The 14,706-nt window shown below is 38.7% G+C and overlaps 1 protein-coding gene across 1 annotated transcript in view; it reads left to right on the top strand.

Annotated features, from left to right (window-relative positions):
* The window catches only part of capn3b (calpain 3b), an 18,918-nt gene extending 4,221 nt beyond the window's left edge, over nucleotides 1-14,697 (top strand). The window contains exons 3-23 of the mRNA XM_037685895.1: nucleotides 621-739; nucleotides 1,375-1,508; nucleotides 3,142-3,310; nucleotides 3,393-3,476; nucleotides 3,559-3,650; nucleotides 4,749-4,826; nucleotides 5,548-5,708; nucleotides 5,772-5,941; nucleotides 6,036-6,047; nucleotides 7,269-7,477; nucleotides 7,562-7,592; nucleotides 9,172-9,195; nucleotides 9,348-9,434; nucleotides 11,400-11,468; nucleotides 11,546-11,603; nucleotides 11,678-11,742; nucleotides 11,812-11,880; nucleotides 11,958-12,033; nucleotides 12,100-12,216; nucleotides 12,576-12,634; nucleotides 13,588-14,697. Coding sequence (XP_037541823.1) covers nucleotides 621-739; nucleotides 1,375-1,508; nucleotides 3,142-3,310; nucleotides 3,393-3,476; nucleotides 3,559-3,650; nucleotides 4,749-4,826; nucleotides 5,548-5,708; nucleotides 5,772-5,941; nucleotides 6,036-6,047; nucleotides 7,269-7,477; nucleotides 7,562-7,592; nucleotides 9,172-9,195; nucleotides 9,348-9,434; nucleotides 11,400-11,468; nucleotides 11,546-11,603; nucleotides 11,678-11,742; nucleotides 11,812-11,880; nucleotides 11,958-12,033; nucleotides 12,100-12,216; nucleotides 12,576-12,634; nucleotides 13,588-13,614 — 1,910 coding nt within the window. The 3' untranslated portion in view covers nucleotides 13,615-14,697. The remainder of the gene's footprint in view (nucleotides 1-620; nucleotides 740-1,374; nucleotides 1,509-3,141; nucleotides 3,311-3,392; nucleotides 3,477-3,558; nucleotides 3,651-4,748; nucleotides 4,827-5,547; nucleotides 5,709-5,771; nucleotides 5,942-6,035; nucleotides 6,048-7,268; nucleotides 7,478-7,561; nucleotides 7,593-9,171; nucleotides 9,196-9,347; nucleotides 9,435-11,399; nucleotides 11,469-11,545; nucleotides 11,604-11,677; nucleotides 11,743-11,811; nucleotides 11,881-11,957; nucleotides 12,034-12,099; nucleotides 12,217-12,575; nucleotides 12,635-13,587) is intronic.
* Nucleotides 14,698-14,706: the final 9 nt, after the last annotated feature.

Here is a 14,706-nt window from a genome sequence, read left to right as displayed (position 1 = left end):
AACTGCAGGGTTTAACTGTTGGCCAAAGCCAAACCATTCAAATCAAGTCCAAAGACAAATAAACCCATACTAATGGCGAGCTGCTCTAAACAACAGCCGCACTGAATGGCAGGAGAGCTGGGTTTAAATAAGCAGGCCTCTTCTGTGGTTGGAGGAGCAGGAGGTGAAGAAGCCAACCAGGATGCAGATTGATGTCCATTGGGGAGGATTCAGGAAGTGAAGCAGCCAATCCCAGATGGGCCACAGCACAGCTGAGTCAGCAATCAACCTGCAATCACTTTTGCTCAACCAAATGGCCTCAGGCCGTAACAATACACACAAAGGGAACTAAAATTAATATTTCTGAGGACATTAAATTTCATTTAAAGTATTTTAGGAAAGTTATACGCTAATTTGTTACTGGGATAGGGAACTCGGTAAAGAGATGGTGTCTTTATGGACTCGTTTTCACTCAAATCTCCATTACAGTAAAAAATAAATAAAGTATTTCCATGGTTTGTCTTTGCACCTCAGCCTGAGCTAATTGGTCTCATTTTGCCAGCACAGGTCACATATGTTCCCTTCCAAATGATGACTTTGTTTGGATGTAATCCTGCAGCTCATGGATCTGTCGTTGGCAGGTGACTGCTGGCTGCTCGCTGCCATCGCCTGTCTGACTCTGAACGAGAAGCTGCTGTACAGAGTGATTCCTCCGGATCAGAGCTTCACTGAAAATTACGCCGGGATCTTCCACTTCCAGGTTCTACAGAAGCATATGCTGTGTCATTAAACATATATATTTTAGACCAAGCAAAACTAGCACATTGCTGCATGAAAATCTCTGTCAACACAGTTCACAGTAAAAAAAGTGCAAAAAAAGAAAAGAAAATGAAATAATGCACAAAAATAATCATGTCATCATTATATTTATTTTGTTTATCTAGATTATTTATTTATTATTTATCAATTTTCAACTCCTTTATTCTGCTTAAAACAAAATTTTCTTTCCTGCACGTTGCACCAAAATATATTTATTGTTTATTTTTGGCTCTTCAAATACACCCCTAATTTGTGTTATATGTTAGAAAATAATTACATTGACTCAATCATGTAAAAGTCTGATTTATAGGTTACATTAAAATGAGCATATCACATTTATTGTTCCAATAAAAACACATGGTCTCATTTATTAAAAATACTGTTTACAATTTGCTCTCTAATGGAAAATATTGTTGGTCATGATTTTTAAAAAAAACAAGTCAATCTTTATTTAAATGCAATTTTTAGCTCATTTTTTACACTCATAAATAAACGTATTTAGCAAAAACATTCATTGACGCTTTCTTCAAAAAATCTGAATGTTATAAACAGTTGTTTCGGCTTTGTTGTGTTCAGTTTTGGCGTTATGGCGAGTGGATCGATGTGGTGGTGGATGATCGCATCCCCACCTGCAACAACCAGCTGGTTTTCACCAAATCCTTCAGGAAGAACGAGTTCTGGAGCGCTCTGCTGGAGAAAGCCTATGCAAAGTAACAGATTGTTCTTCATTTCTCTTCTTCGATCTGAAAACATTCAGATTTTACCACTCTGAGTTGTCACTTTAGATGCATAAATGTTCAAAAATGTCACAAAAATGTTGTCTTGCTTTTATATTTCAACCACTTCCCAAGAAATATTCCTTTAAATGGCTTGAACTTGCATTTGGTGACTACAGAACCTTAGCGCCAAAGAACCCAGAGAAATTGCCTTTCCTGTGAAAATGCAGCGTGAATGCTTATTGCTGAAGAACTTGCTGACAAACTGCTGAAATTAGCTTAAAAAAACATGATGACATGTAGAAGAAATAAAAGCACAAGCCTAAATTAGCAGAAGAAAACAAGGAGAACACATATTTGCTGAATTAGGTTTAAGTAAGCAGAAATCAGCATAAAATGAGGAAATTAGCTTAAAAAAGGCTGAAATTAGAAAAAAAAAAGGCTGAAAAGTAGCTGAAATGCAGAAAGAAGCATAAACTACCAGAAGGAAGTGGAAAGAGCTGAAATGAGCTTAAGAAATGTGGAATTAGCTGAAAAAGCTAAATTTAGCACAGCACAGCTAAAAGATAGCTGAAACTAGCAGAAAAAGCTGAAAGGAGCATAACAAGCTGAAATTAGCATAAACAAGTTAATGAGGCTGAAAGTAGCTGAAATTATTTTGAAATACTTTAATATATCTGAAAACAGCTGAAACAAGCTAAAAATACTACAAGTGTAGCTGAAAAGGTATAACAAGCTTAATTTAGCAGAAGAAAGTAGAAAGAACACACATTTGCCCAATTAGGCTTAAATAGGCAGAAATGAGCACAAAAAATATTGAAATTATCTAAAAAAAAGTTGAAATGAGCAATAACAGCTGAAAAGGAGCTAAAAAGGCAGAAAGAAGCTTAAATTAGCAGAAAGAAGTGGAGAGAGCATATTTTTGCTGAATTAGGCTGAAATTTATTGAAATGAGTGCAATAAATGAGGAATTAACTGAAAAAGCTAAAATTAGCATAAACAGCTAAATTGTAGCTGAAATGGCAGAAATAGATAAAACTTACAGAAATAAGCTGAAAAGAGCATAACAAGCTACAATTTGCTGAAAGAATTTAGAAGAAGAACACAAATGTTGTGGTTAGCAGAAAGAATCTGAAATGAGCACAAAATACCTGAAAGTAGCTGAAAAAAGTTGAAATTTGGACAAAGAAGCTGAAAGAAGCTGAACCAGAACAAAATGTGAAAGGAGCAGTAAAAGGTTGTGAACAGATCTAAAGATCTGAAGGATGTAAAATGAGCTCAGTTCATTTTCTATGAGAGAAAAAATGTGGCAGAAAAAGCCTAAATATTTCAAAAAGCTAAAGTTGCACCAATACTAAAAGTCGTAGCAGGATTGTCCTGAATGAGCTGAACGTTTTGATTTCTGATTTGTAGAAATAGCTTAAACACTGTGGGACGAGAATTGTGCCGAAAAGCTTACAGAAGAAAAATGGATCACAATAGACTGGAGAGAATACTTCATAAACATTCACACAGTAACAACTACTATAACCCTTTATGTTTCATAAATTGGCTGTCAAGCTGTGAAAAACCTCTTAGATCAGACGTGTCTGCTCTCTCACAAGAATGTTGGATCTCTCTCTCTCAGGTTGCACGGCTCGTACGAAGCACTAAAAGGGGGGAATACTCTGGAGGCCATGGAGGACTTTACCGGCGGAGTTACTGAGTATTTTGAGTTGCCTGAGGCGCCGGCGGACCTCTACAGCATCATGAAGAAGGCCCTGCAGAGAGGCTCGCTGATGGGCAGCTCCATAGATGTGAGTGGAGGAGAAAACACTCAAAAGGTCACACAGCAAGGTCAAAATGTTCAAACTTTATGTTCTGTATTTCCTCTATAAGGTTTCTTCAGCCAGCGAACTGGAGTCTCGGACTGAGCATGGGCTGGTTAGAGGTCACGCCTACTCCATCATCGCTCTGGAGGAGGTGCAGCAAGCTGCACAGTGCACACATGTATTCTTAGATGGGAAAGATTAACGCACCGCTAACATGAGGCTTGTTTTCTCAGTGTGACGAAGTTGCAAAGGACACCAAAATTCGCCTGATTCGATTGCGCAACCCCTGGGGTTGGGTGCTCTGGAAGGGACCCTGGTGTGCCAAGTAAGAGATGCTGAGACATTTGTAGAATATTGAATTAAAAACCATAAGAAGTGGTGTGTACCAGTTATAGCTGCTTTGAGCTTATTATGATGTTGGAGCTTTAATGTTTCTTCTGTGTGTTTTTAAAATTAATCTACTTCCTCACACTTTGGGCTATTTAACCGTTCATGTATTAAAACACTGAGTTCAGTCAGGAACAACTTTGACTTTTGATTTTTGTAACTTTTTTACTTTTCAAGATGTTTATCTTTATTTGAACAATTCACCAGTCATATTAAGATTTCTTTGGATTCATACAAAATCATCGTTCTCTTTAAAATTAGTTTCAGGAGATACTTGCTCTATTTTTGCCCTCTTCTATACTTTTAGCTGTTTCATACCATTCTGCATCTTTTAGCTACTGTTATGTCATTTTTAGCTTTTAGATACCATTTAGCTACTTTAACATTTTTAGATTCTGTTTGCAGCTTTTAGCTTTTATCCACAATTCTGGTATTTTTAACTACTGCTTACTTGTAGCTACTGTTCTTATTTTAGCTACTTTTCTGCAACGTTTAGCTACCATTTTACTCCTTTTAGCTATTGTTAGATGACCTTAGCTTTAGCATTTGTTTCACTAATTTAGCTACTGTTTTCCTTATTTTAGCACTTGTTTTGTTCAAATCTTTGGTGTTTATTACCAATTTTACCTACTGTTCTGCAACTTTTAACTTTAAGCTACCTTTAACTCATTTTAGCTAGTATTTTATGATTTTAGCTTTAGCCTCTTCTTGCTTTTGGCTGTGTTTTGCTACTTTTACCTTCTGCTTTCCTGAAGTTAGTACCTATTTTGTTCATTATAGGTGTGGCATCTGGTGTTAACTTTAGCTAGTGTTCTGCTGCTTTTAGCTTGTTTTCCTTTCTTTACCTCTAACAACTTAGTTTCAGCTTCTTCAGCAAATTTCAACAATATTCAACAATATTCATCTTTCAGCTGTCACTTAAGAACACAATGTTTTTTTTCTCCGGATGAAAGGATTTTAAGACGAGTCTGATCGTTTGGTGTTGTGACTCTTTTCTTTATTTTCTACGATTGCTTTTTTTTTTATCTTTTCGTAGCTCGAAGGAGTGGTCGACCATCTCCACTGCAGACAGGGAGAATCTGAAGAAACAGACCGTAGAGACGAGTGAGTTCTGGTGAGTTTACCTTCCCTGACTCCCCTGTCACAGCTTTCATGCTCTGATGTAACCACATAATCAAGATGATGATGATGATGATGAAGGAGAGGGTTCATCCCGAGTCATATTTCTCCACAGCATCTGTCAGGAAACCACTGTGAGCTGTTCAGTTTGTTTAAGGTTGTGTCAAACTAACCAGCATAATGCAAACGAAACATGAACGTATAGCAACAAGGTTGTTGTGAAACAAAAAACAAATCCCCGTCGGTATTCACCCACAACCTCAGACCTGCTAAAAACCGAACAATACTATTAAAATAATCCACGTTTCCTCCACGAGCCTCATTTTTAGCTGAAAACTAAAGTAAGATATTTATTGATTTGGCATGTGTACCATACTTCCTGTATTTTCTTACAAAACAAACAACATTTATGTGAAGTTTCTTCAAGAAATTTGACATTTGCAAATCAACGTTTTTATTAGAGACAAAAGCTGACAATTTCATTATTGTGTAGTGTTTCTCCAACTGGGCAAGTGGTGGCCCGTGGGCCACATCTGGCTCGTGGGTGAGCTCAGCTGAATTCATTTGAAATAAAACTAGACTTCAAGTTATAAATTACATTTTCTTGTTGACTCTAATTGCCCCTGAGCTGTTGGTCTTCAGTATCCGTGGTCCCATGAGCAGTTTAGCTAAATAACCCCGTGCTACAAGCCTCCTCCAGAGTTGTTTCCCTCCAGGATGTCCTTCGATGATTTCAAGAAGATCTTCACTAAGCTGGAGATGTGCAACCTGACGCCTGACACGCTGCAGGAAGACGAGAGGCACAGCTGGACGGTGTCGGTCCACGAGGGTCGCTGGGTGAGAGGCAGCTCTGCCGGCGGCTGCAGGAACTTTCCAGGTTGGTTCCAGGTTAAATAACAAACCCAACAAAGAAGTCATCTGCAGCTAATGTTCTTTGTAGACACGTTTTGGACGAATCCTCAGTATCGGCTTCAGCTGTACGAGGAGGATGACGACCCTGAGGACGGGCAGGTGGTCTGCACTGTCGTCGTGGCTCTGATGCAGAAAGGACGGAGGATGCAGCGCCATAAAGGCCTCAAGTTCCTCACTATTGGATTTTCCATCTATGAGGTGTGTGCACGACACTGAACACATTTATAATTAACAAAAAAAAATGCCTGTTCAGAAATTTATTTGACGTCTTGCTACTTCTGTCACTCTGCAGGTGCCAAAAGAGGTACATCCGCTGAAGAAGAATGTTTTTTTTTTTTTTTTTTGGGGGGGGGGGGGGGGTTGCCTGATATTTTGTCTGTTTCACCTGAGAGCCATGTGTGTTCAGAATCAGAATAAGCTTTACTATCATTGCACCATACAGTACAGTGAGATTATGTTTGTACAGTCGTCTGAAAGAGGGGCAGAGTGCACATTGCTGCCTAAGAGCGCGGCCCCTTATTCTTTAGATAGGAAAGGGGAAAGAAAGGATAGTGGTATTACAAAAAATATCTCTTCACAGCTTGTCCTTATCAAGACATGATTTAAGACATCAAAAAAACTCTACCAGCAAGCACATTTTTAGATGCATTACATATACATTTGACGACAAGACAGTGAGATTTGTCCACAAAGTACTTCCAGATATCACCATAGTCCTGATAAGATGTTGGTGTCAGCTGGTACAGCTCTGATAAGTGTTCACAGTTCTCTGGGGGGAAGGGGGGGTGTTGCAGATAGAGCAGAGCTTTCTTAGTTAACACATATCCCAGGAGAAATTTGATAAGTTGGCCTGCTTTGAGGCCAAGCAAGGGAGTCAGATTCAGATAAGCCACAGTTTATTTTTTTCAGGCAGACTGTTTTTTCTCGTCAGCCTTGAGTTCTGCTGGTACTTTTGATGATCCAAAATGGCCATATTTGTGGGCATTCCACTGGTCCATGCTTATTAGCTCTCTCAAGGTCGTCCCCAACATGCTGGCAAGTCCTAAAAGCTACAAGTGGCTTGCAATTCTCACAAATCGCTTCCATCTTATGGTTGAGCTCGTAAATCAGCTGATTTTGAGTGCTCGAAGCACGAACCAAACCTTCACATACGCTCGGCAGCTTTGCCATGGCCAAAACGGCTTCCGCTGTCTTCTTTAATAGCCGAATAATAGGTATCTGCTGGTGCCAAAAAGCAGAAACTTTGCTATCATGATTCCAATTATATAAATGTGCTCGGCGTCCTCCTGAGATAATACGGAAAGGCACGACGTACCCTGCCGCGTGCGTCTCAGCAGGGCATGAGGGTTCTCCAGGACTCTGTCACTTGTGTGGTACGGAAAGCAATACTTTTCCGTAGAAATCAGTGTCTGAAATTGTTGTAGTGTTTGACGGTAAAGCCTGATAAAACTTGATAGGACAAAGCATTTTTGTTCAATATAAAAAAGCAAAAAGTTAATCCCATCTAATATCTGTTTGTCTCCAGTCAGAAGGGCAGGATCAACATCTGCAGAAAGACTTTTTCCTCTACACGGCCTCCAAAGCCAAATGCAAGTCCTACATCAACCTGCGGGAGGTGACGGAGCGTTTCCGACTTCCCCCTGGCACGTATGTCATCGTCCCCACCACCTACAATCCCCATGATGAGGGAGAGTTCATCCTCAGGGTCTTCTCTGAGAAGCAGAACACATCTGAGTAAGAGTCTCATTGAATAACTAAACACAGAGATGCCATTAAGAGTGACAGGCAAAGGTTGACGAATGTGATTTTTACCCACAGAGAGGCAGAGACCACCATCGACCAAACGCAGGTTAGTCAGCTGATCATAGGGCGTGAATTTATTTCAGTTGTTTAAACCAGGGGTTCTCAAACTTTTGGGGTTCAGGCCAATACAGGAGAAAAAATAGTTCATGAACCCCCTCATGTTTATTAAATAATTTCCTTCAATTTGTCTCTTTAATGCAATGGAAATATTGTGTAACATTAATACTGAAGACCTGTTCTTTAATAGTGTTAATCCAATTTTTATACTTTTAAACATGGGCTACTATTTTTCATTCAAGACACGCTTAACAGCATTTTTAATTTCAACTTCCAAACATTACAGTTTTGAAAAAAATAACCATATCAAAAACACTTTAAAACTTTACCTATTCACAGAATGAACATAAATTGCCACTTCTTCAGATTATTACAGAAAACTCTTTACATAAAACTGAACAGAATCATAACAAGTAACAGGGCTTAATTTGTAAATTGACAGACACAAATAGTGGTCTGGTGTGTGTGTGGGAGGGGGGGGGGGTTGTCTGGGGTCCTCCCCAAAATTTTTTTGAATAAAGTAGATGTGATTTCCTGCATTTTGTTGTATTTTAACGGGTTGTTAAACATCTAGGTGCTTGTAAAAACATTTAAAAAAAGTAGTTGTTTTCTTTGCGGACCCCCAAGCATCAGCTTGCGGACCCCCGGGGGTCAGAGGACCCCAGTTTGAGAACCACTGGTTTAAACAGATAAACTGTCTGACTGCTGGATCTGCACTTCACTGTACAGGATCAAGTGGTCTTCATCAGTAGTTTTGTTTTTTCTATTTCTGAAGCTCTTTCAAAGTTTTTCTGTGGACTTTAGCTGCTTTGCTTACTCATTTTCCCATCATTTCATGCTCTATGATAATTTTATATTGTGTAGTGTTTGACAACTTGAGCAAAATGGACAAGCGAAGGACAAAAGAAACTGTGCTGAAATTCTGTCCACAGCAGAGGAAGCGTTCCTGAAAGATATATAAAAAAAAATGTTAAGCAAAGACCCAGCAGGACTTTAAATATACTTTGTTTACTGCACACCAAATTTTCAGCCAATAGCTCTTTGGTTGTCACCTTGTTGGCACTAAAATACTATTTTGTGTGTCAAATTGTGTTATTGTATGGATTCAAACAAATACACAAATAAAATGCCTTATAATCCAATTAAAAAGTGATTCTTTGCCAAATTGTTTGCCACATGTAATCCACACAGTATTGGTTTATCTGTTTAGCTCTAAAAATGTTTCAGAATCAGATTAAAAATGAGTGGAAAAGCAGCCAAAGTTGGAAAAACTACCATGAGAGACCTAAAAACCTTTAAAAATTCAGTCCAAGTATCAGTCAAGACCACTTTCAGAGTACATAAATGTCTGGGGATGAATTAAGACTTCTGCACTTTATTGTGGAAAAAAACAGAGTTCTGCTATTTCCTTGTTGCTCTTTTTTTTAATTATTATTTTGAGCTTTAACTCTTTCTGTCCTGTCTTAAATCGTATTAGATTTTCACTCTGAATAACCTACCTGCATTCAGGTGTTTTTTCTTCCTCTCTTCTGATTTTTATTCTTTGTCCCGACTCGTCTGTCCAACAGCAAGACAAGAAAATGAAGAGCAAGGTAACCAACGTGCCTGGCTGTAGCACTTCCTTCTTGCTTTAATACGCTCTGCTCCTCTCTGCTGTTTGCTTTATGTTGTGGTTCAAACGTTAGGCTGCTTAAGGATTGAAAACTAATCATTTTCTCGTCTCTGTTGTCCACACACACACCAGCCCATTGTGTTTGTGTCGGACAGAGCGCGGGCCAACAAAGAAATCGAGCACGACGGCATTCAGGGGGAGAAGAAGAAAAGACCCAAGGTACGGTGTCTGAAATTAAACCCAACCTTTACGCCCTGATCTCACTTCTGTCACCTTGCACCTCTGAAATACAAAACCAGGTCCAGCCCCATCACGGCGACTAAAGGAACCAACAACATTTATCTCTTTTTGATGAAAACTTTAATTTATGACAGCTGTGACGGTCAGTTTGTTTGACTTTACTTTTTTTAAAAGTAGTGTTTAAACGTCTATCCATCCATTATCTTTACCTGCTTCTTTCTTTTTCGGGTCACGGAGGTCACTGGTGACCATATCCAGCAGTCACTGTAAGAGGCGGGGAGCACCCTGGACAGGTCTCCAGTCCATCACAGGGAGACACATAGAAAAACAACCATTCACTCTCTCACTCACACCTAGGGACAATTTAGAGTTACCATTAAACAAAATCTTATATATAAAAAAAACACCTCTCACCTCTAGTTCTGGTAAATAATTTACATCTGAATGAACACCTTTATACAAATTTTAACAACTAAAGATTTATAATTTAGTTCACCTAGCACCAATGATCCCCCGTGACCCAAAAAGGAAGAAGCAGGTAAAGATAATGGATAGATGGATGGACTTAACAGGAGAAATGTTGTAATGAACTACAAAGTACTTTAGGCTGTTTTTTTTCTAAGAAATATCTGTGAATGAAGAACGATTTTAATGATAAAGCTGGAATTTAGTCCATTAAATAATTACTGTAATTTACACACTGTATACCGTATTTTTCGGACTATAAGTCACACTTAAAATCCTTTAATTTTCTCAAAAATCAACAGTGAGCTTTATAATCTGGTGCGCCTTATGTATTAATTCTGGTTGTGCTTACTGACCTCAAATCGATTTTATGTGGTACACGGTGCACAAAAATCTGTCAAAATGTTTTAGTTTCGCTTAATGCGCCTTCTAGTCCAAAAGATACTGTAAGGTCCTTCTAAAAAAAGGTCTTTGTTGAAAATGCGTCCTCGTGTTTTAGTGATACTGTTGAAATAAAGATTAAATAAAATATACAAGTCTTTGGTTTAACACCCATTTCCTTAAAGATTCATTTAGCTTAGATCTGTGCATTTCATTGTCAAAACTCCACTTCTCTAAACATAAACAGTTATTAATTAATTTTTTTGCTTTGTTTTTTTGAATGTCCAGAGGACCAGATTGAACTTTTTTGGATTTTTCTACCTGGATTATTGAGCATGCATCAGGATAGTTATTAATTAGTTATTATTAGACAATAAAGTTGACTTGAACTTAAAGAAAAGGAAATGTCTCTAATCCTATTTGGTCTTTGTAGTGTCTGGAAATCAACTCTCCCATGGCCTTCAGTTTTATTAAATTGTATTAAATGAAAGTAAAACTAAATTAAACTTACAAAATTAGGACAATTTTGCAGGATTACAATGATCCAGTTGTCCTAAAACTGACCTTTAATTATCAGCCTTGTGTTATTTGAAGGAATACATGTCGCCCTCTGCCTTAGTGTGATGTTGGTAAATGATGGTGTCATCAGTGATCTAGTCAAACCTTGTAAATAAATTTGTGCTCATCTCATGCACAGACTCACGGAGTATGTGTTGTGAGTGACTCTCAGTTACTACCACACCAAACTTGAGCTCCATGTCTGTAAAACTGACCAAGTTGGCGGCCATCATGAAAGAGGTCGACTCTAAAAGTTGATGAGTTGTAGTTTTACATGCAGTGATTACTTCCTGAGGGTTGCACCAGTCTGTGCCATAGTTTATGAGATATTTTGTTAACAGACACTATGAACAAAAACATTATCGCCCTCCAAGAGTCCCTCCTGAGTTCAAGGCTCTTAAAGTCCCAGATGTTAGTCAAGGAATTGTTGAAAGGATCAAGACTCAAACTTTAACTTTTTTCTGCATCTTTTTGTTGTTTGATATTTAATTTTTTTTTTAAAAGGCACAGATTTTATGACATCTTTTCTCCTTTTTGAAGCTGCTACAACCTGAGGAGACCGAAGAGGAAAAAAACTTCAGGGTTATTTACAAACAGATTGCCGGTGAGGTGAGGATACAACTCACGGATGTCTTTGATTTGATTAATTTGTGCTTTAATGTGGAATTAATCCGTCCTTCCTGCAGGACATGGAGATCTGTGCGAATGAGCTGAAGACCATCATGAACAACGTCCTTTCCAAACGTGAGCATGCAGCAGAGGTCACCATCGCAGCACGTGCGCTCACATGAAACGGCATCTTGATTCTGCTTTTCCAGATAAAAACATAAAGACCGAAGGGTTCAGCCTGGAGACGTGTCGGAGTATGATCGCCTTGATGGACGTATCCTTTAAACGTGGAGCAGAGAAAACGTCCCCACACATGATTTTTCTGTGACCGACTCTTTGACAGACAGATGGATCCGGGAAGCTGCACTTCCAGGAGTTCAAACATTTGTGGAAAAAGATCAAAGAGTGGCAGGTAGAGCAGATCCGGTGTCAGCTCATCCATCTTCCCGTTATTTTTAGTTTTAAGGGATTATCTCCTCATATTTGCAGCTCATCTTCAAACACTTCGACAAAGACAAGTCGTCCATCAGCAGCTTCGAGATGAGGAACGCGGTCAATGCTGCAGGTGAGCAGCAAGATGGAAACTGGTTGAAAACATTCAGGGTGTTCATTTTAATTGTTCGCTCCTCAGGGTTTCACCTGAACAAGCAGCTGTACGACATCATAGCCATGCGCTACGCAGACGAACGCCTCAACATCGATTTCGACAGTTTCATCTGCTGCTTCGTCAGACTCGAGGGCATGTTCAGTAAGTTCAACCCAAACCTCCTCCTACATCCTGACAAAAACACACCGTTAGCACCCATACCTGTCTGAGGACAAAAATGGTTACTGTATTTTTGGGATTATAAGGCGCATTAAGCAAAACAAAACAGATAAGTCAAACTTTATTTGACTCATTCACAATAACCACATAAAATTAGTTTGAGGTCCATAAGCACAACCAGAATTAATACATAAGGCTCCCTGATGATTTTTGAGACAATTTAAAAGGATATTAAGTGCGCCTTATAGTCCGAAAAATACGGTAAATTATGGTGATACGTCTGATCAGAAGAAACAAACTGCACAAAAACAAGCCATGGGATCATCTCGTGTGTTTTTCAGGAGCTTTTAATGCTTTCGATAAAGATGGAGACGGATTAATTAAACTCAATGTCCTGGAGGTGAGTTACTTTCTGTGTTTTCAAACTTTAAAATCTCACATTCTGCGTTTACTTATCACAACAGTGTTTTTGCCAGTCTTAGTGCATTAGTCTGTACTGTTAGCAAAACGTCTCACGAAACAGATTTGAAACTTTCAAATACAGGGCTGACATTTACAACGGATTTATTTTAAGAGCCAACTTGGTCCAAGATGGCTGCCGCATCATTGCAACGTTAGCAAATGCAAAAAATGGTCCATTTTAGATATCGAGCTAAAATTTGGAGTGGTAGTAGCTGAGCTTTGCCCCAACTCACACTACGAGAGCAACAAATTTAGCTGCAGTTTCATCCGTGGGACTGATTTGGCCCCAGGACCGCCAGTTGAATAACTTTGGCTTTAATTGCAGGTCAGCTCTGTCTGTCAGTAAAATATCCCATGAACTAGTGGACAAATTTAAATGAAACACATATTTTTGGCTACACTTCAACAAGATGCCGCTGTAGCTTGGTGGTCACTGCCGCAGTCTTGTAATCCCGAGGCTGCAGGTTCGAGCCCAGGTCGAGTCAGGACGTCGTAAAACAAACGCCAAATCTTTCCTGAGTTAATTCACTGTGGCAACTCCTGCAGGAGGAACCAGTCTAAAATAAACATCTGCATTACTTCAAAGAATGCTAGGGCTTTATATCTACGCATTAGGACGTGCATGTCATCTGCTGTCCATTATGGGGTGCTGCAGCGCCGTCTACGCCCTTACTTCCCACTGCCTTGCAACAACTCGTTCCTTTTTGGAACACTGTCCAGCAGTCCTAAACAATATTTGATGAATAACGAGTGAAACAGCACAGAAAGCTTTACATTTTCATTCTCAAAGTGGAACAGCTCGCAGATGAAAAGAAACTTTGGCAAAAATCACTGTTTGATTAAAAAAAAAAAGAAGGTTGTTGTGCTAATATATATATTTTTACTTTCCAGTGGCTTCAGCTGACCATGTACTCGTAGATCATTTCATCCAGGACAGCGGCTCACTTGACCCCACATTTGTTGTGACGTTAAAATTATGGTTTTGCACCTGGAATGTGACTAAAGATAGAGTTACGGATTGTAAATGAAAGCTTTTAAGTTATTGTTTTTAATTCTGGTTTAATATTTGGACTTCTGTCAAAGCTTTGAGCTGAAACAACCGGTACTCAGAAAATATTTACAGAGTCAGAACAGATAAGAGGGCAGCCTATGTGTCGTAAACATGTTTAAAGTGTCTTCTGCTTAAAAATTTGAGATAAACTTATACATTTTAATATTTTATTGCTGTACACATACAGTAGGTTTTAAATTAAACATACTGCACAGAATTAAATACAAAAACTGAGGCAGAACCTTAAAAGTTTGTCTTGGAATAATTTGATCTTAAATGTGAAAAAAAAGTAAATTATAAAGACTATAAATAAAATATCAATTAATGAAAAACAGAGTTAATCAAATTCTTTTTGTAAAAGAACTTAACGGCTTGAAAGTTGAGGCTTCTCCACCAAGTTTAATCTTTGATGGCAGTGTTGCATTGTGGGTAATGTAGGCGCTAGTTTAAGTAGCATCAAAGAAATATGGGATATCTGCATCGAGTCTGATGTCCTCCTCTTTTATGTTTCAGTCCATTCATTCTTTTGATTTCACACATAAACTCCTCTAACCTGTGGATCAGATCCTGTTTAAGCTGATGGTAAAATCTGCTTCTGAGCTCCAACGTGTTTGTGTCGGCGTTGCACTTTTGTAAAAAATATTCACAATGATTAGCTCCAAGCATGATTTAACACCAATCAAATCCTTTCGGTGATTTTACTCAGTAACTTTGAGAAAAACAGACGGATCCCAAATTAGAGCAATAACTTGTACAACTATGAAACAGAAAACGGGTTAAAATGCAAATCGTGTACAAATTAGGCGTTTTAGGAAATCGCTGACGTTTGTTCCTGCCTGGTCTTGTGTACGTTTAAGAGCAAAGAGGATGTGACTCTTCAAACAGCAACTCAGCAGGACGCAGTGTCTGTAAAACAAAAAAATAAAACGACTTGTACACAAAATGTTTCGAGTCTTCCC

This window comes from Nematolebias whitei, chromosome 12 (assembly GCF_014905685.2).
Source record: "Nematolebias whitei isolate Nwh7 chromosome 12, NemWhi1, whole genome shotgun sequence".
Taxonomy (NCBI): domain Eukaryota; kingdom Metazoa; phylum Chordata; class Actinopteri; order Cyprinodontiformes; family Rivulidae; genus Nematolebias; species Nematolebias whitei.
Note: the sequence above shows the minus strand (reverse complement) of the source record. Positions and strands in the feature narration are given on the sequence as shown.